General features: G+C 33.8%; 1 protein-coding gene across 1 annotated transcript; it reads right to left on the bottom strand.

Moving 5' to 3' along the window:
• Positions 1-58: 58 nt before the first annotated feature.
• LOC132559327 (mediator of RNA polymerase II transcription subunit 14-like) lies at positions 59-22,141 on the bottom strand. The gene is made up of 41 exons (XM_060223941.1): positions 22,080-22,141; positions 21,333-21,483; positions 20,791-20,817; positions 20,444-20,549; positions 20,017-20,111; positions 19,172-19,250; positions 18,439-18,568; positions 18,235-18,275; positions 17,949-18,036; positions 17,504-17,532; positions 17,204-17,282; positions 16,800-16,843; positions 16,179-16,267; positions 15,769-15,821; positions 15,334-15,446; positions 14,842-14,910; positions 14,569-14,608; positions 14,136-14,264; positions 13,508-13,586; positions 12,898-13,057; positions 12,338-12,533; positions 12,082-12,128; positions 11,682-11,810; positions 11,444-11,520; positions 10,927-11,038; positions 10,665-10,713; positions 9,413-9,550; positions 9,074-9,165; positions 8,614-8,763; positions 7,955-8,029; positions 7,511-7,590; positions 7,120-7,213; positions 6,596-6,850; positions 5,981-6,164; positions 5,264-5,452; positions 4,248-4,441; positions 3,588-3,711; positions 3,111-3,172; positions 2,590-2,697; positions 2,348-2,470; positions 59-2,120 (listed from the first exon to the last, which is right to left on the bottom strand). Exons 2-41 carry the CDS (start codon positions 21,467-21,469, stop codon positions 1,857-1,859), a joined length of 4,329 nt encoding a protein of 1,442 aa, XP_060079924.1. The 5' UTR covers positions 21,470-21,483; positions 22,080-22,141; the 3' UTR covers positions 59-1,856.
• Between the last annotated feature and the right edge of the window lie 23 nt (positions 22,142-22,164).

Below are 22,164 nucleotides of genomic sequence, written 5' to 3'. Positions count from 1 at the left end.
TATTGAAGGAAGAAGATGGTAATAAATAAAAACTAAACAATGACTGACATCGTTATTATTTATTTTTGCTCAAATGTAGAAAGTCTTAATACTGAAATATTGTTACAAATGACATAAAAAATGAGACTCAGTATCTTGACCTACCACATCCGACAACAATTGTATACAAGCTGTGATGAGATTGTATTTTCACAATTTTATTTATTTACAAAAACATATACAAAATGAATGCACCAAACAGGATACTTAACATACAATGAACTTTGATTGATCTGTTGTTCTGAATCTGATGGTTGATCTGATGTTGATCTCCAGAAATTCATGAACAAGACAATATTCCCATCAATTCGGGAAGAGCCTGAAACCTGTGAATTGAGAATTTTTACAGAAGAGGACCTGGTAACGTGATAAATAACTGCTATTACCAGGTATTCATTTGGTGAATTCCAATATGTTTGACTTATTTTATAAACACTGTACAAACTTGTACAATAGATAACAACTTAAGTCAAATAAGGAAGTAGGAAAACAGCTAAAATTTCATCTTAAAAGTTTGATAACCATTACTGCACCTTTTCATTAATTAACTTGTTGGTTGATCCACAGGTAATGAATTCATAAAAGTGCTTCATGTCCATACAAAACAGCTGTAGTCAATAACAGGCGTCAAAGCAATGAAGTGACAGGTGTCAATCAAAGCATGGTGAAGTCACAAACATCCCTGTAATGCCAAAGTAACTTAGAAAAGATGTCATACTTATGAAGCAGGAATATAGGGAACTGATGGTAGTGATTCCCTCCTGGTAGAGAAAATTTACATGTGTCATCTTGATTGTTTCCATTTGTCCATTTTCATCCTGTACATAATGTACTAATGTACCGAATACAAAATCCTGATCAAAATTATAAATAAACAAGAGAGGGCAGCATCTCCTGGTAACAATCAGCAACCAATGTCAGTAGTCACTAGTAATCAATTTTGAAAATAACTTTTTGGTAGTTCATTGACACTTGTACTGGTAAGAAAGGCATATTTTCATATCCTTTTATCAGAAATTTAATTTTTCTTCAAGCTGATTTTCTTCCATAATGTTACCCTACTTTGAAATATTAAAAGATTTGAGAATTGTTCTACTATCAGAGAGATTCCCTCAATATGAATTGTGAAAAAAATAAGGAGTTTTTATAGAAACTGTCATGGCTGCCCATGTTTACAGCACATGGAAGGAAGTTAAATCTGGAATCAGTTTGATGTGTAAGTGTACTATAAAACATCACACAGAAACCATCTTGTTCGCCAACACCATGCTTGCTTTCGAAGCTCATCAGAGGGCAATGAGATCGCTTCTTAACTTTAAATGCAAGCAACCTGAAATGTATATCCATAACGTCAGAAAGTTTGAAGCAATCAACAGTTGCAAAATATACCGATGATTAAAATGGATTTAAAATGAACCTCCTGTGAAGTCCAGTTATATACCACCTCAGTACTAATACAAAGTAGCAATAACAATTGCTATCATCCAGATCCATTCATGGTGATTATCTTCCATAGTTTTTGTTTCAGAAACAAACCGTATGTATGTATGTTTTAGAGTATCCATAATCCTTCTGTCCAGCTGACCAGGTTTTGATAATCTCAAGTCACAAGAAACATCTTTATCATTCTGTAGAATAAAAAGTATACAATTCAGGAAGAGAACACCCATCAAGTAAAGTTTTGTGACCTGCAGGAGAAAGCTAGTTCCTAATAAATGTCTTCTGAACTGACAATACCATCGTATCACTAGCTGCAACAACTTAACCCCGGTCATCACTGGCCCTTGTCAACTTTATTTTAACCACTTAATATAATCCTACCCTGGCACCACAAGTCCTTGCATGAGTTTATGAACTGTTGGGAAAAGAGCACATTCATTGGTGTTCTGATGCATTTCAATCTTCTTGAGAAAAGCTGAAACAGCCATGTGGGCTTGCGTGGGTTGTTGTGCAGGCTGGCTACGTGAGGGCACCTCCATCTGTACGACTGTATTGGCATTGAAGTCATACAGTAACTGGACAATGATGGACTGTGGCTCCACCCCCATGGGGAGCTGGACATCTGCTCTTGTCAACTGCAGCTGTGAATATACAAGGAACTATTGGTAAAACAAGCTCTTTTACAGATCATTAGCATGGTCTTTCATACGATTAAATATTAGATTTCTCCGGTTTCAAACTCTTCCTAAATGTATAAACACACAACATAAAAAGCAGTATCCATTAATTCTTAATAGTACATTTGTACTTTTACAAATTGTAAGTAATCCAGAGAACATCAGAGTCCTTCATAACTAAGATTTCTTACCATTAGGACCATCTTCTGCTTGACGGCAATGGCCGCTGCTCCAGCTGGGGCTATGGATAGGGCAGAAGGAGGAATGGTCAGACAGAAAGCTACTGTCCACTTTGTGTTACGGGTTTCATTCATCTGAAAAGAACAGGAATTTCATTACTTTCTTTGGTTTATTGATGATGTCAAAAGTGATGTATTTTTATAAAACAATGCTGGAAATCTCATTCAAATAAAAACTTCCACCAAAAACTTACCATCTCAAGCCTCATGATCTGTATACAGTCTTTAAGAATTCTGCTAGGCAGTGGTAGCAATCGACAGAATGCTCGCAGGGCATTGACCTTGTATGGGTGAGTAGCAACCTAAAAAAACCAGAAATAATCAACACTTGGCATCTCTCATACTTTCATTCAGTAGTTATTTACAATCGCCATATTTGCAAACAAGTTCACTTTCAGAGAAGATAATTCAGGATTGATAACCATGATGATGTTTACTGTCTATAGATATATATTCATGTCCAATTGACCAAAATAACATAGTCATTGGCCAAAACATTTTGATAAAGAAAAAAAGTATGCCTGGAAAGATCAAATTTATCCTAGTTTTTTATATCAACTAAAAAATACAAGAATATGTGATAAAAACCTGGATAACTGCTACAAAACTAAAGGAATTGGAATTAAACATTCTGTCTGACAGACACTCTGCTATGATATAACTTTGTCCTTTGGGACAGATGACTGAAAAAATGCAATTGGAAAAATGTGTTTACCTTTACTTCAAAGAATCGCTCAAGGATGTTGATAAGTTCAGTAGGGAATGGGTCTCGAGAGTCTGAAATAATGTAATTAGTTTAATATCACACATCAGTAGTAGCCAGACACTGATATTATAGAAGTTCATCCAAATTTTACAAGTAGTTTTTAGAATAACTGTATTTAAATATTTCTGCAGTAAATTTCAGTAGTTTGTACTATCAACGGGACTTCACTCGCTCCATGATCAATAGCATATCAATTATCAGATATCCTAGTTGACAATATTCAGATGATAAATGCAATTGTATTAGCTCCGATCAGTCACACACATTTTACAAAAACTGGATTTTTAACTATTATAATATATGATGAACATTAATTAAACTTAGAACAGACAGCAGGGATTTTCATGCATTCACAAGAGAGACTCCTGAGTCACTTCATTAAAGTTTGAAGTTTGTACATAATGTGACTTGATGTCATGTACCAACCTGGCAAGTTTGTAGCATTCATATGTAGACTTTGAAGAGTTGTCGCATTAAAGCTCACACGGAACTGCATAGTGTCCACTTTAAATATCACTACATTGGCATCTGATGATCGGACCAAATTCAGCTGAAAACATGAAGCGTGAGTGTCCATATACGTATATAAATTGTAGACAATTTAAAATTCAATAGCGCCATAACTGTCAAACATGGAAAAGTGATGGTTTTATTTAATATCTTTGTAATGCCCTGACAGAATAAGATATCTGCATAGAGATGGGCATTTCAAGTAGCACTGGATCACAACTTTTTCACTCAAGCAAAAACATTTTTTTCACTCCAGCTAATATATTTCTTTATTTGTTGAACAAAACTAATATCCAAAATATGTTTTATTCATTCATTTCAAAATTGGTCAATGCATTTGACCACTAGGTTTTTTTTTCTTAAGTACTTTTATGTTTAAAAACAAGATTTTAAAAGTTATAATTGTCCATCTCCAATATTTTCATGAGTTATAACACTCATAGTGAAAACTGAATAAGACAATGCCTGTACACTTTCAGATGATTTAAGAAATAAACAACACGAATGCTGTTTTTGCTTTAACAACAGCTGTATAGAAGACTAACCACAAACTCAGGGTACCAGGTATAAACTCACATTTTCTTCATTCTGTATAATACGTGGAAGATTCCTGGTGAAAAGAACACAGCCAAAGAACCTCTCTAAGGGGGATGTGACCTTTCCTGGCCCTAACGGCGTGAGCAGTGTATCGAATGCATTGTGTGATAGGAGTGTCGGAATGGAGGCTGCCCACGAGCGATGAGTAAACACACGTGACGGATGACCCATCACTGCAATCAAAAGTTGATATATTACAATGGTAATATCATACACATTTATCTTTAAAATATGACAATCACTCGTCATATACATAACAGATAAAAGGGGGATCTAACACTCTTCATGTGGAACTATGCAGTAGTGTCCTCGGGTGAATATTGGATTCAAAAGAGTTCCTTAATAAGAAAACAAAGCAAAAAGGAAACTCAACACTACAAGAGCATTTTGTGAAATATGTCTACACAGAGTGTACAGAATTTTCTAGAAATTTTCATCTATAATATTCTAATGTCATAACTGTTATGACGTCACTATGTATTTGTAACACTTGTACTGCATTTCTATACTTTAGGTGTCAACCGTAATAAATTCTGTGTCCTGATGATGGCCCCCCTAGCGACCAAAATATGTAGACATATTCCATAAGACATGCTTTATTATAGTCATACACATATAGATTATTTCTCGCAGTGTATAAATTCAGTCAGAATAAACTGTGATATTAATGTGAACAAGAAGACAGTATATACATGTTACCAAATACAAAGTTCAACTGGACTTGACTGTATGAAACAAAATTTCAGTTCAAGCTTCAATGTCATATCACAACAAATATTGTTACACATAAAACAATGACATAAATTAAGAACACTTAACACAAAACTTGGAACAGATTTCATGAGTTTCCTAGGTCTAGCAGGAAATATGACAAGACAATTGGGACATTAAGTGACATTCAGAGAAATCCAACATATCATGAATCCTTTTCACCTTATGAATGTATTCAAATATAACTTTGTTTGGGGAGAGTCTTGATACAACCAGAAATTTACCTCCTGGTTTACTGTGTTCCCCATCTTTCATTGTTTGAGGGGAGTGGAGAGCCGGATGTCCAGGGGAAGTTGCTGTTCCATGTCGTGACACTGGTGAAGGCCCGGGTACAGATGGTGAGTTGGGCCAGTTACGTTGTCCTGGTGATGGCATGGCTAGCCCAGAACTTGCAAATGGTGAACCTTCCATTCCTGTCATCAACACAAAACAGTAAATTTGTTATAGAACTTACATAAAATACTGGAAAAAAAATACACAAAAATATCTTTAAAAATTAATTGAATATTTCTCAACAGTAAAGAGTTATTCTGAGGCAAAATACAAGTGTTTCTAGTTTGCCCTAGTCAGAAGTAACTGAATCTTATATCACAAATTCTGAAAATCTGTTGTTGTTCATAGGTCTTTATCTTGTCAGCTAAAAATAAATTGAATCTGACTCAGGAGAGAGTCTGACAATCTAATTGTAAATTTTCATCATTAAACATTTCATTCTTCGACAGCTGAACATCCGACCTGTTTAATCAAGATCAAAGGTAGAACACAACTCTTTCATCGCGGTACCAGTAATCAATTAATCTTTCTGTAGAAAATCTTTTTTATTTTTTTTTTTTAATCTGACCCCAAAAAAGTACCTGCGCACTATACCTGAGTGCGCACTATACCCGCAAATTTACGGTAACTAACTTTCTGTGTAAAATCCACTTCTACTTCATACACACCTTGAGACCCCATAAACTGTGATGCTGGTGACTGCATGTGCATCCCAAGGGACCCAGGGGATGGAGTCGGCACAAAGGAGCTCGGAGAAGGGACATGTAGCTGTGGATTCCCTGGAGATCCAGCCCCAAGGAGAGTTCCTGGGGAGGGGGTGCCAATCAAAGCTGTTGATGGTGAGGGTGCAATCTGGAAACATAAATTTTTAAATAGTTACATTTCATGCACAGATTTTAACAAATTCCAGAAGAACTGTCATTATTCAGGATAATTATTAGGAAACAATATCTCAGAAAACGAAAAAATTAAGCCCTTAATTTTCAATTTAATAGCAACAGTTAAAATAAAATCAATTTTGCTGTCATTTACTTTTAAAATATGAGAATCATTAATTGCTTCAATAAATTGATTATTAAAATGTAGAATATACACACATACCTACATATACTGATTTTGAAATTTTCATCTTAGCAAGAAATAGTTAGGAGTAAGATAGAAAATTTGTTTCTGCTTATCATCTATTTTTATTCTGAATTCATCAATTAATCCTATTTGTTCATTTCAATTAAATTCATTCTTTTTAAAGTTACTACTTGACAACTCTGCTTCTCAGGACTTACCCCTGACATGCGCGCAGCACTGGGTGAAGCTGGGGTGTGGGGATTGGAAGGAGGAGTCATTGGGCTGGGGAAGCGTAGGCCCCCATCCTGTCTCTGTCTCGATGCAGGGGATCCCATTGATGGCCCCGACGACAGGCCAAACATATCCATGGTATCCATACCGACTGGTGAGGAAGGACTGTCGTCTTCTGTTGTTGACATTCTGCGATTGTGCCGCCCAATGATGGCGTCATCCACATACATGTTCAAAAATGCCTGTACAAAATTGTTTTGTATACAGATTGCATTATCTATAGGACATCAGGTAAGAAAGTCAAAACTACATTTCATTTGTGAAAATAATGCCAGTCATACCTCAATGAAATGCCATCCATTTTCTTTCCCATCCCTACTTACCATATTCAATGTTGTATCTCTCGATACATGTATATCAAATAACGCGTTTTAAGGCCTAAATAAAGAGGCCACTGATTACAAGTGAAATGCTCTACTTATTTTAGTAAAACTGTGATACCAGGATTTACCTTTAACAGTGATATTGGGTTAAAACCCTCCACAACTTTGCTGCTCTCTATTGCCACAATCTTGTTGCTGCGGAAATGGACATCTATTGAACTTCTGAGACATGTTAAGGACAGAAAAAGTACTACTACAAAGAAAGAACTGATGATGAGGAGGAAAGACCTTTCTGTCATTGCCAAGAAAACAAGATGTTTATTTTTATCTGTTCTTCAAAAGACCGACCTTACAATATATAAGGTAGTCAATTCAATTCATGTTTAAAATCTCCAGATGATTTTCCTGAAACTTGCACGAGTGAATTTCATATACTGACCAATTCTGTATTCCTCTATTTTGTGGATAATCTGTTAATTTGAGAAATTGTCGTTACTGGTTACACTTTTATAAGGATACATGCTGCGGTAGGAGATTCGAACGTGTGTTGTTGACTGGGGGATGATGCAAAAGGACTGTGCTAGTCTGTTAGTGTTGTTCTGCAAAAATATATATAATATATATAAAATATGTATATAAATGACAATATACCAAAAATGTACTCATTTATCATAGTATACATGTAAGATGGAAAATAAAAACATTTTCTGAACAATCTATTTCAGATATACTGAGTATACTAAATCTTATCTTATAAAAGATAATGCTTTCATCCATTTTCTGCAATATTATGAAATTTGATCTGTGAATATTGACAACCTGTCTAATCTGACAAATATGTAGTACCCCAAATGTCAGACTAGACAGGTAGAAAATGCTGTTAGTATTAAATATCAACCATAAAACAGTGTTAGTCTTCAATATCAGTACAGTAATGAACTCCTTATACAAGCCAGTACTCACCCCTATAGGTGCATGGATGATGATGTTAGTGAGTTTGTTGATGGACATGAGTGGTGACCAGGTGTCATGTAGAACCTGTATCATAATTTGAAATATAAAATTAAACACCTCAATAGAATATTACGTTTACAATGAAATACATACTGATCAATGTACTAGACTAGAATGCCAAACATATGCTGTTATTTGACTAATTCATATAAATTCTTCAGTTTTACAATTCATTTACACTCCTAACTAAATATACATCAGGACAGCCTGCCACAAAAATGTCTGCTACCAGTAGATATAAGAATATACCTGATGGAAACCTGGCTTCAGGACTTCATCCTTTTCTTTTTATTTTGTAATTCATTCACAAAAAATTCAAATTTGTGAAAGAGCAAACAATCAATGTAGCTTCCTTGTTTGTGTCTTAATAATGTAGTTGTTCATTGAAATTACACTATAAACAAAACGTGTAAGACCATTATTGGTCTGATGGTCACTGAGTTATGGTCACTGAGTTAAAGGTCAAAATTCATCAACACTAGGAAGGATGTCCGTCATCTGTCAGCTTCTTCCCTAGAATTCATTAAGAATTTTTAAAGAAAGTTTAAGTGGAATCAACTTCAGTGTTTGGAAGCATAAGATTGGGGTGGATGTTTATAAGGACCGACCTGAGCAATTTGAGCGAGGTTTCTATGACAGCTTAGTTCCTGTTGAATCTGTGTTGACATTATCACATGTGGATTGATGGTAACAGAGGGTCCTATCGTGCCAAAGGTCACCACAAACTGTTTACTGTCACTTTTCCACTGGATGTGTACCTGTAAAACACCACACACTAAACATCACAGCAGACTGATGATTCTATTACTCCTAAGGCATGTAGAACAACCTTCCACACAAGTATACAATTTTTGTGATTCAGCACAACAGAGTTAAAGACTTTGCTCAAATACACAAAGATGGATAAACCAGAAATTTTTTTCTTAGACAATTTGACTCAAAAGGCTTGATTTTGTTATAGTGAGCTTATACAGTTTACAAACTGACAGGATGAGCTTAAATTATTAAAAAAGATTTAAAAGCTACTGTTTTATTTGTTCAGTAGGAGAGATATGAAATCGTACTCACCAGACTTGACCTGTTAGGGCCATACACCAAGGTCAGCTTTCTATAACTGTAAGAGTGGACGTCCACCGTGCTGCGCAATCCTGACCGCTGATCTGTGAAACAATTACAGAGAGGTGTTTCAGTATCATTTTTTTCACCATATTTTAAAAGCAAATAATTTACAACTTCTCTTTTATATTCACAATAATTTTGAATTCTTTTTTGAAATGTCAAATTAGTGAATCGTCAAAATTACCAGAATTTTCATACAAAAAAATGAAGTTCATCTTTTCCAATTTAAAAGAATGTAATCATTCTGACTGCAGCTAACTTTCCAGTTGTAGCACCAGAATTACAAACCATTGTAGATTTCTGCAAATTCAGCGACGAGACTGTAGAGATGACAGATGGAGTACCATTCATCTATCACTTCCTTCACCACCTTTTTCAGGTTATCCAAGTTCAGCTCATGCATGAAAATTACACGCTGAACGGACCCTATATAAATGTGGAAGAATATTTAGGATTATCAATAATGCAGATTCACTCACAATTTTATTTTTTCTCTCATTTAAAGCTTAATAATATTGATCTTTCTTCAATGAATCCAGGAGGCTATCACAATGACTGTATATCTGGGAGATGGCGTAGTACTGTACAATAAAATACTGTAAAATCACATTTTTTTGTGTGGCTCAATTTTCAAGGTTTTTCAAACATTTTTGTGGACACTTGATTTCTTGATAACTATTACTTAAAGGGGTATACATACAAACTTATGATTCTAATTTACGTTTTAAAACAACTTTGCGCAATATTTTATTTTTCCTGTATCCCGGGATACATGAACTTTCCGCAGTTACCAAAATCTGCAAGTTACGCTATCAATTTGTTTAGTTTGATTTAAGAATAAATGCCGGGACACGATATATTCTGTAAAGTTATGGGCAGCGAAGCAGCAACGAAATCTCGCGCATGCGCATATGTTTAAATGTTTATTAACTTCACTCTCACTGTCCCGTTCAGTTATTTTCTGCCACAGGTAGCGTTGCAACTGTTGTGACTGCGCATGTCCCTCGTGCCAAATCCTGCTATCAGTTTAGATTGACAGTTCATCGGCAGATTTTTAAATCGCGTAAATAAATGTGTTAGAGTTTCTCTGATTGTTTACAATATTAATGAATTTTAATAATGTTCTAATCGTAGTTTAATTCATTATCCGTTTGAGAGACCTTTCAGTTGGAATGTATACCTCTTTAATATGTCTGCTTTTTCTTATTTCAACAGTTTATGGACACATAAATTAGGAAATAAAGAGTACTGACGAAATAAATGGAAATGCCCCTTAAAAATGAAAGATTTTACAGTAGTACATAGGTGTATTAAGTAATTCTACTCAACATTTATAGGCATCGATGGGCATATTGCTTGATAAGAAAGGCAGGATTGTATTAAGAAACAGTAACGAGTAAAAAAAACCAAAAGCAAAACTCAAGATGTGTTGATTTAAGAAAAGATTGAAAGTCCATATCTATTACAATGATGTGTAACATTGTTTTTCCATCATGAAAGTATATATCACGCCTTAACAGCTACTAACATGCATACATACCCGATTCCTTCTTGTTAGCAGTTTCTAAGAGAGCCTTAGCAAACAAGAACTGAAAAAGAAATGTGAAGTATGTACCAAAACTTTGGGTGCCTAAATTTCACGGAGCATCAACACTTAGATTTCCTGTTCGTATATTGCAATTCTAAATAATCCATCAAATTTTCCTGTGGACAATACAAACTACTAGAACTCTCAGGCTTGATAATATTGATATCTGAAAAATTTGCTACATTATGTATTGGGGAGTGTTAATAAAACTAACCTCAACAATCCAGTTCCTGGAAGGCTTGTTGAGGATACGCAGTTTGAGGGACAGAAGTGCCTTCTTGAGACCCTCACATGCTCTTTTTTCACAACCTTCTACATCAGGCAAACTGAAGTAAAGAACTTAGCCTTAGTCATATATTTCTTTCCTAATCTCCATAGTGATGCACACAGTGGTCAGTTGACAAAAACAAAATCATGATTTTAAAACAAAGTTAAGCATTGATAGGTAATCCACAGCCCTGTCATAGCTGCAACTTACATACTAGGTATTTGCATTTCATGAAAAATGAAATAAGGATATTGCAGATCTGAAAAAAGAAGCAGAACAGGATAATGATATGACAGGGATAATGATATGATGACACTGAGGTAGCTTGGAGGAAATCAAATGACAATTTCAAAAGATACCAAGCATAAACAAAATCTGGACAAACATTTAGAAATGGAAATGAGGGATCATCTTAAGGAAGAGATGTCTAAAGTAGGGCTTTAACTCTACCACTTGGTCTTACCTAAGAATAGAGAGACAGAAGCAGCTACCCTCAGAGTCCACTTGTATCCCAGAATGAACTACGCCATTCCTTTCAAACTGCAAAACACAAATAAAGAAGGTCACACCTTGCTGACACTTCATAATTTAACCTGCATAAAGGTCAATACTAAATAATATTGTGTATGTATATATCAAAAATGGTATTAAATGATTTTAACTATGATGATAAACATAAAATTTTGTCCAATATATCTTACCTCATGTCCGACAGCTACTAAAGGTATCCTTTCCTCACAGCTCGCCAGTATATATGACAACTCAGGTACATAGTACGCTGCACCTTTTTGTCGCTTAGCATGGGGCTCTTCCATCTCCCCTAGTAGGACCTAAAATGGTGTAAGAGATCTTCTAGATAAAGACAGTTGAGACATAAATCTCGATGGAACATCTTAACAAACAAGAACGTTATTGGTACAAAAAGTTATTTCTATTGTGCTGGCTACCCGTTCTATATTCAATTTACATATCTTTTAATGTTTATTACATGTAATTTGATAAAATGTCAGTAACACAATTTGACTGCAAGATAATACCTGCCACAAAATAACTGCATGAAAATATTTTCTGACATTCTCACAATTAAAGAGCATTTTCTACCTTTCTTTTCCTTCGCTGGAGTTCTATTTCAGTTTCCTCCTCATCATCTGAAAAGAGAAAATGATTTCATCATTAACACATTCATTGATAATTCTCACAAAATATAATTTGTTCAAATCAATTGATCAACAATCAAAATTTTGCTTCACACAAGTATACTTGTGAATCTGACACATTAATAACTACGATGTTAGTTATAATGCAACACAAGTTGATATGATTAGTCCAGGTGTACCTAAAAGGTCTAATAACTTACCAAACACTTTACTATAGGGACCGTGTGTAAAAGCAAAGGTATCGAGAGGAAGCAAGCGCCCTGCAGATCTGAACAACTTGGCTCCAATGTCATCAGAGAGATCAAGCTCCGTACCGTCGGCTGTACAAGCGGTGGTCTCCACCAGGTAATACTTAAACTCAACACATCGGTCTTTCTTCTCCCGCAGCGACAGAACCTACCAGAAAAACAAACAAACTGTTGTAATAATTTGTATCAGAAAATTAAGAAGGGATATCCTTATCAGGAAGCAGTAATAAATCTCTGTTTATTACGTGTAGGTAACAATGATAAACATATAGGCTTCTCTATACTTCACTCATGCAGTCAGTTAACACACTCTCTTTTTTAATGATCTCATGCATTATAAACATGTAACCAATCGCTTTAACTCCTAGAAAATCAATGAAGAGTGATTTCCAGGAGGGAGAGTATGTAACCCTGGTTAAATAAAACCATAAAACAAAACTGACTGTTTCATCAAATATTTTTAAGCACCAGTAACAATAGCTAAACACAACACAAAAATCTTCACTACGCACCACATAATGACTAGACTGTTTGGGTATGCGTATGTAGAGTTTGTGAGGTCCTAGAGTATCCAATTGGTGGTTCTCCAGATTAATGAGAGGCAAATGGCGCAGGCATGTCGTTTGCAAGTACTGGATGGACTTTTCACATCGAAGTAAACACAGTTGTAATCTGGAAGTACAATTTGACACCACAAAAAATGGATTTTATCAACTCTGGTCAGTGAAGAGGTCAAAACTAACACATTCCACTCTTGAGATGCAATCAAACAATAATCCAAAAATGTCAAAATCCCTATACAACCTACATCTGGTTAAACATCATCAATACTATGTTACAAACTTTATTGCTATAATTTCATATATAATCATATCTAGACCTTGTATACGATGAATCTATGTGAAAATTTGGGAATCAGATCAATCTTAATAAGCCATACCACAACATAAGAACACCAAAACTTAACAGTTGAGAATTCTTTTTTTGAATACATTTTTCAATTGTTTAATTATTTTTGGATTGTATACCAATAAATATCATTAAATAATAAAGAACAATAGAAGTAATAATGTTGATTAAAACTTATACCCAGAAAATATAGGGGTCACATAAAATACAAACCTTAAGCTGACTATAAGTTTATCCAGGCCTTTCTTGTCATTGTTCAGACATTCGGTTATATCATCAATGATTTGTAAATCTGAAATAATTAAAATTGTTCATAAAAGAGAAACACATATCAGTATATTTAAACAAGAATCTAGTCAACAGCAGTTTCCTACTGGCAATCCCTACAGATACAGCAAATGAGATATTTCAAGTTCCCAAAAGGTCTTGCAGTATAGAGTACTGAACTATGAACCAGTGGCGTGGCTCCATTTGTGATCTATAACAGTGATTTTACTCTTTTTTCCCCTAAGGAATCATGGCTTCAATACAAAATCATCTGTTCTCTACAGAGTTTTAAAGATTCCTTAAGATATATATGACACTGTATAACTTTTAACTCCTTGATGCGGCTCCCTCACTTTTTCCAGTAATTCTAACCATGTTTGCTTACAATCAGAAACTGACAGTTGACTTCTTCACTGAGACATTTTGCCTTTACAAATTTTCATATGAGCTCAAAAGATGAATCTAAAGTTCCCTATTTAAGATGCTCTAAAATCAGCATCCTGAATTGAAAATGGAAAGAACAGAATTGTCTTTCTTGAATTACTACAGCAAGGGTCATATTAGGAGCTAATACCTGTCTGTGCGGGGGTGGAGGCCATCATAGTGCCCCTCTGTGAGTCAATCATGATCCTGAGGTGTTCTGATTCCATACAGGGCTGTAACACTGGGATGTGGAGTGCTGTAGGTAAGTCTTTCATCTCACCTGCATTAAAGATTCCATTCAGCATGTTTTAAATCAATTTCTCCTCCTGATTGGTAGGTTTTACAAACAACAATAACATAAAAATTGGAAAAAACACATTTCTTCAGAAGGAGTTTGTGTTGCATATTATGTATCACTTTTACATACTTCCAGTTTAAAACTTGTGTCAGAACTATCATGCAAATACTTTTACAACTAAAAAATTATCTTTGTAGAAATTCACATACATATAATAAAGAATGTTCAAGAAAATTCCTTACAGTTGTTTCAAAATGGAAATGCTGAAACACTAAACTGTACTCACATTTTTCTACTTTATATCTTTTCATTTCTTTAGCAAGATCCTGGAATTATAAATTCAAAGATGAAGATTTCAAAGAGGAAAATTTCTCACTCTTACAAATATATTAGATTCAAATCCAATTTTGAAATTCCTCCTCTTTCTCCCTCTGAGAGTTCAAGTCAAATTGGATCTGAATGTAGAATACTTCACTCAAATCATATAGCTGAACAAAATAACTGATTCTATAATACAGAACACTTCACAAGGAAAGCTCTGGAGAAGATTTTGACATACCTGTAACTTAGCATGTGTCCGAACCTCTATAGTCTGCATCAGGAGCCTCTCTATCGACAGGTGGTTACTCTGTAAAAGGGAAGGATGACAGGAATAGGAATCTACATGATCATTTTGTTTTTCAAAGGATGTGGTATTCATGTAAAAATTCCAGTCAGTAAAATAGCTGGTAATATTTTTTCAAATAGACTGGATTGCTTCTCCTTGGCAAAATTTAAATGATTTAACTAAACTGAAGTAATTTTATCTTTGCTTATGAAATAAGAATGTTGTTCTTAGATGTGCTTTTTCCTGAGTTAGCCTCAGATGCCATTATTTGTCTTTGCAAGACGCCTTTTCTTCAAAATTGAAAATGAAAAGAACGATTCTTCTTAAAGAAAAAGAAAATAATGAGTAAGTAGAATTAAGACATCTAATGACTACATTTCAACTTTTTCAGATCTAATATTTACTGAATCAGCTTTCTTGAATGGACCATGGATTTCAACATACTTTGATTGCGAGCCCCACTCTATGACTTTCTTCAGGAGACATGGGTGGAGTGTGACTTATCTGTAATGGCCGTCCCCAGTCTTCTTCTGACACATGGATTGTCAGCTTGTACACTGTAGAAGTAAATTTATACTGGATTATACCAAGCAGTTTATGGACCATAAACTCAAAGATATTCATAAAAATATTGAGAATATAGTGATATAAACGAAAATAGATATAAAGTAACATTTACAGGTGAGGTGTAGAAAATTCAAAGAGAAATCAAAGACACCACAATAAAAACAATTCCGGAAATATAATTTTTTCATTATGTACATGAAATTTCTGTATTTACAACTTGAAAGATTTTGTTAACATTCAGCAACACCATATGTATGGCAAAAATATGAATACAATACATATATGAAATATATAAACCATCAAAAAACTTACCAACAGGTTCCTGCTGTGGCTGTTGTTGCTGTTTATCTCGCTTCAGCTGGTCTCTGTGAAATAATGACATTTTTACTAAAACAGTGACACCTCTGTTAATTTAAAGGATACTAAATCAGCCCCTATTTTGTAACCAGTCTCAAAAGCCAATGTAGGAACAAATTTCATAGTTAAACTAGATGTTTTCTGATCCTTGATCACAGATACTATAAAGTGACATTTTGATCAGATCACAGATATCATATCATTATTGTAGCAATAAAAACCAACATGATTTGCTTTCTTTATTTATAAATATCTTTATTTATTCATTTATCTCTAATTAACTTTCCTGACATTCAGAACTGCTATCAATCTATCACAAGAAGTGGTTCTACAATGAAATGAGACGCTTGAGTGAAGCTACCTACCTCCAGTAGGACACCACCAGAGATTTACCAACCAAGTATTCCTCCACACGTATACTGTCTCCCATCCTCTCTCTGATCAGTCTTTGTGTCTATAAAACACACAATAAACAGGGATATTTTCCCACACTCCTTTGTTTAATACTGAAACTAACATTCTATACTGTTCACCTTTGGTCATAAGCAAATTTGGTTCTCGTCAACTGATTACAGAACATTACAGAGAATTTACTTTCTAATCACATCAATGTCTGATGACAAATCCATCTTCCATCAGTTTGAAAGAAAGATTGTTTAGGAGGAGAGGTTTTTATTGCTGGAACTCCTAAATCAGGTCCATGGATTGCGTCTTGTTCACATGTTTATTTATCTAATTGCATCAAACAGAAAAAAATTAGTGCAATTAGGCAAAAAAAAATTAGTTTAATATTTCTCCATTTTGTCCAATTGTTGAGAAATTCTTAGCTAAGTTAGGAGAAAAGTTTTAATTGAAACCACAGATACTCTCTACACGTCTGATACTTGCTATCACTAACCACAGTGCACTGCCAATTTCAATTGACTTGTTTCACTCAAAACACAGTACAGCAGAGTATGTCATCATTTGTGATCACATTAATTTACCTGTGAATTCAGGACCTCCAGTTGTAATGACTGGCAAAATGAATCTAAAGCAGAGTTAAGGTCAATCACAAATGAGATCACCAAGAAAGTGTTGAATTCTCATACAATAGGTTTTAACAGCACACTTCATACTTTTTATCAACAGAACACTTTTAGTCAAGATCTATTTCCCCACACAATATAACTTTAATACAGTATTTACAATAAGTAATAAACTTACGTTTGTATCCAAATAACAAAACCGCAGTAAATTTGGTTAGCATCATTCAATCATATAAAAGTTTGGGGGACATTTATTCAATACAATGAATTACTTATGGGGCCACAAGGCTTCTTTTCTTGTAAACCCAATACACCAGGAGTTTTCAGTAAGATAACATGGCTAATGTATAGTTAAAGGATACGAAGCACTCTATATAAGTCATGAATTGGCCGGTCGTTGTCAAGGAGACGGGACTGAGCCAGCTGATGGATGTAATTCACCTGAAAAAACAGAAAATAAAAATAAACAAATGAGTAAATAATTCAATATCAATAACTAAAACCACATAAAATATAAAACTCATCTTTTGTGTTTGTATAACATTTAATTTGGATTAAGCACAAATACAAAACATTCATAATTTACTCATGCTGACAATTTCAAGTCAGAAACATTTCCATTCTTTTTACATTATATTTCTCATCTTAATAGCCTTCCTTACCTGTAATGAATGTACCAGGGACTTTCCATCTGAAATTGAAATTTTCTTATGATTTTTTCTGTTCATGATAATGTTCATATTGTTTAAACAATAATAATGCTTTTTTTTACTACCAAACAGAGAAACATAAATAAATCAAGGTCACAGTGACTTGTATACAATATACATATACTGGTGTACCACTTCTCATGATCAAGATTTGTCCACATATCAAAATGATTACTTTAGTTTCGAGTATTAAAGTAACTCAGTTTTTATACTGACTGATCAAAAATATAAAAATACTACGCCTTTCACTACATTGAGGGCACACAAATCATTGGTTCTCTCTCAGTATATCTCATAAATTCTAAACATCACACTTTTTCCAACTTTCATACAAAATTATTTCCTTCCTTCTCTAACACTGCTGTTATCTACCATATTTTCTGACAATGCCACTTACTGCCAGTTTCTGGGTCGTCTACTAAGATGTTGATGTCCAGTAACCTCCAGGGGATGGTTGGACTGTCACCCATCAAGGTCAAGGTCACCTATGTAAAGTAATTCAATGTTAACAAATCACAGAATATAAAATTTTATGAAGCCATGATCATTAAACACTGATGACGACCAGAAATGGATAATGTAATGATAACCAATAATGAAAGACTTAAGCAAAAATATTATTTCATAATTCGTTACTTTATGTAATCACCCTTTCCAATTTTCACTTTTTGTTAAAATCTTACCTCAAATTCATGTTCCACAACAAACTTCACACGTCCATTTTCTGAAAAGTAAAATATTGGTATTAAAATCCCATACATTACCTTGTATTTTATAGTTTTCTTAGATTAACGAAATTTTCAATCAGTAGCTGTCTTTTACATAGCTATGTAATGTGAAAGTTTCTTACCATAAAGTAATTGAAAAGCTGAGATATGGATACCTACCAACTCGTAACTTCCTCATCTGTTGGGGTAGATCTGTGGATACCAGGCGATACTGTATTACCTGGGTCAGTTTGGACAATGTAAGTCGCTTTTCTGCAGGTGTGATGGAATCTTCAGGGACAATTTTCTCCTGTTGATAACAAATACACATATATCATTATATATACACAGGCCTCCTCTTTAAATATTTTATGAACTATTGTGAAATTGTACATAATTACTGCTTTCACTTTCTTTTCTCAGAAAGAGCCAACAGATACAAGAAATGCTACATGTTGATATTGTTACGTAGTGCCTAAATTAAAACCAATATGCAAACATATAAAATTCAGTCTGAGAAACATAAAAATAGGAATACCATTATCTGAAAGTAATGAAAGAGTGCCCTATGCTTGCCATAATAGTTGTAAATTATGTCTAGTTTGAAATAAACAATGTAAAGCATATACAGTACAAAATATGAAGCTGGTGTGAATCACTTACAGTTCAGAGCTAGTAACAGGGACAGTTAAATACAAACAGAAAGTGCAATTTCATCTTTATTATCCAATTTCTCAAAATATAACATTATATACCATACTCCCAACAGTAACTGGACAGACCCAGCATATTTAAAGCCAGTTGTTGTGATAACTTTAAACAAATACACCAATGTAAGCAACAAATAAGTAGATTCCAACTCAATTTAACATTCAGTGACATAATCAAAAGTATTATGTCTGTATTGTTATACCCTTATACAGGTAGGAAGTCGTGGATAGGTTCCAAGTGTCAACACATCTATGGCACACGGGATGGAGAAGTTGGGCAATCTGAAAATACAAACCAATACAAATGAAAAAATAATTAACTAAAATACCTAATCACCTTTGAATATACATGAAAAAAGATTCTCAAAACTTTCTTTATTAGCAGAAGCCAAGAAAATATTTCAAGATGAAAAGACAAAACAAAACAAGGGTACAAGTAGGATACATGTTAATATAATCCTTAGTTTTCTACTTAAATCCTAAATAGAAGATGTTTTCAATGAAATCTTATATATTTCATGAGCATGACTGAATATCTATATTTTTTACAAATACGAAGCATGGGTGGATGACATAGATATATTCATACCATATCTCTTTTTTATCAAATTGATAAAATTCCTATATTTCCCAGGCAAAAATGTATAATTCCCCTGGTAATACAAAATGTAAATGCTCTGCTGTAAAACCATAGATTCAATTTTCATAGTTTTTCAAAAATTTGGTTTTTCATGGGCACTTGATTATTTGGATAAATATAGCTCAAGAAATCTACTTATACCTATCTAAACAGTTCACAGACATATGAATTGGTGGTAGGCATGAAATCAAGGAAAATAAATCTACCAGGATACTAATGATGTCGCAGTATCTGATTTTGAGAACAAGAAGAGCATTTCAGAAAAATTATATGGAGTAGTTGTGGCTGTCAGAGGGGCATAATTTTGGTGACACCTGTCACCTATGATTATTATTTATTATCCTCATTTTTTTTCATTGTTAACAAAAATATTAAAGATTTCAACTATCATTATTTGTAAATACCTACCTGGCATTGACCAAAGTTTCTCTGGCCATTTTAGCCAACATGTCTGCTGTGTCCACAAACCACATCGACTGTTGTTCCAATAGGTTACAGATTTCCTGGTTAAATATAAATACAAAACTTTCAGTTGATTACTTCTTTTTTCATTTTCTTCAAATGAGAATTATTCCATAGAAATGAATCATACATTTCTCGGAATCATTGTATGCTTAAGATATCAATATATATGATATTGCATTTTTCAAGCAATGTTTTATGCTGCATTTTTTCTACAAATCAACTCTCCTGATTTTGTGAATTCAATATAAAATGGTACTAACATATTTTTATAAAACAGAATCCTTGTCTCTATGTGTTTGAAATGTTTAGCAGATCTAATTTCAAACTTACATAATATTTAAAGAAATATTGTTACTTCAATCTCACTTACAGAGCATTTATCCACTTTTGTAGCACTGCTAGCCCACTTCACCAGTGCAAGTAATCGGATGAACAACTGCCTCGTCCTTGTGGCAAATTGAACAATCTCAATTTTCCTGTTGAAAACAGGGATGATACACCAAAATAAGCTTTTAATTTGATAGTATCATCAAGATGAATATGATCTTATACAGCAATTGAATTTTACTACAATTCTAATGATGAAATCATTAACTAATTTACATATGGGTATTAAATGACAATTTTAGAATGATGATATTCAACATTTCAAAAATAATTATATACAGATTTCGTTTGAAAAAATAATTAGTATAATATTAATGTGAAATGCAATACCTTTCCATGTCTGTTTTTCTGGGCAACCTGAAATGAAAATTATACTTAAAGCGTAACAATGAAATTGAAAATATCAATTTTATTTTGAGAAAGTTAAATAGTTAAATGAAGGCCTCGTAATTTAAGTACCAAGTTAAAACAATGTTCCACTGCAGCTTTACTTCTTGTTTAAGGGTGTTAATGGGAACAATTGAATCATTAATAAATATAGCCAATATATTTGTATATCTGTTTTGCTCTAACTACGCATTACTGTAACGTAAACTAAAGATTGCTGAGGTCGAAAACCTGCGCAAACATCTTGGTAAACAGGTGATTTTGACCAGGAGTTATTAATTACATCCTGAATACCTTAAATTAACTACCAAGAACCAAAAGCATGGTAACTCAATTTCGATAAATTATTGTGTCAAAATATCTTGTCATGAAAAATGATGATGTCATTTTTTAAGAAAACTTACAAATGCAATTGTGATCTACACCCTTATAATTCCAAAAACAGTTACAGAAATTATCACATCAAAATCAACAGTTCCACTTACAGCTCTGACAAAACAGTCAGGTCATGGTAGGTACGTTGGATAATGTAGTTGATCAGGATGTCCAGGGCGATTGTACCTCCACCTTGAGGGACCCCTGGTGGCACCTGCACCTGCATCTGCCCATCGATTGGTGGCATCTTTTAAGTCCAACCTGTCAACATGCAAAAAATTCAGGTGTACCCGGTACTTTCTATGTTTAATTCTAAATTTTCTATTCTTTTATTTTCTATCTCTCAAGTTGAAACAACCTATCAGGTGGTATGTATATATACATTTGTTTTGATAATTAAGACAAATAAACTGATGAATGCACAAATTGCTACAGAGCAGAAAAATAATTAATTACATGTAAAACACGAATTTCGTTTATGTAAATATCTCAAGTAAAATTTACATTATTGTGCTGAAATTAACTGTACAATAACAACTATCAAAACCGAATTTGGATATCACTAATAGTAATTATATCATTTAAAGTTTCATTCAGTTGTACACCTGATTAAATCTAAAAAACTTACAGTAGTGCATGTATATGATGAAAGAAATTAATTCAGACTATACGGTGACATAATCTCTATCATTTCCACAAACGTCGATGATTTTTTCCAATGTTGTTGTGCGACGAGTACACAAATATATAATGAGAATATATCCAGTTTCAACATATGATATTTGACAATGAATTGTTTAACGAAGGTCTTTGTATCTACAGAACAGTCTTACAGATTTCTTAAAGAATGATCTTACCAGAAATCTTCAAACCAAGATAATTTCCTTTGAAACAAATTTCCGTTTCACGTTAATGTCCGCCATTTTTTTAATCAATGACTGC

The sequence above is a fragment of the Ylistrum balloti genome, unplaced genomic scaffold, assembly GCF_031769215.1.
Source record: "Ylistrum balloti isolate Yb309-2 unplaced genomic scaffold, AGI_CSIRO_Ybal_v1 Utg369662, whole genome shotgun sequence".
NCBI lineage: Eukaryota > Metazoa > Mollusca > Bivalvia > Pectinida > Pectinidae > Ylistrum > Ylistrum balloti.
Note: the sequence above shows the minus strand (reverse complement) of the source record. Positions and strands in the feature narration are given on the sequence as shown.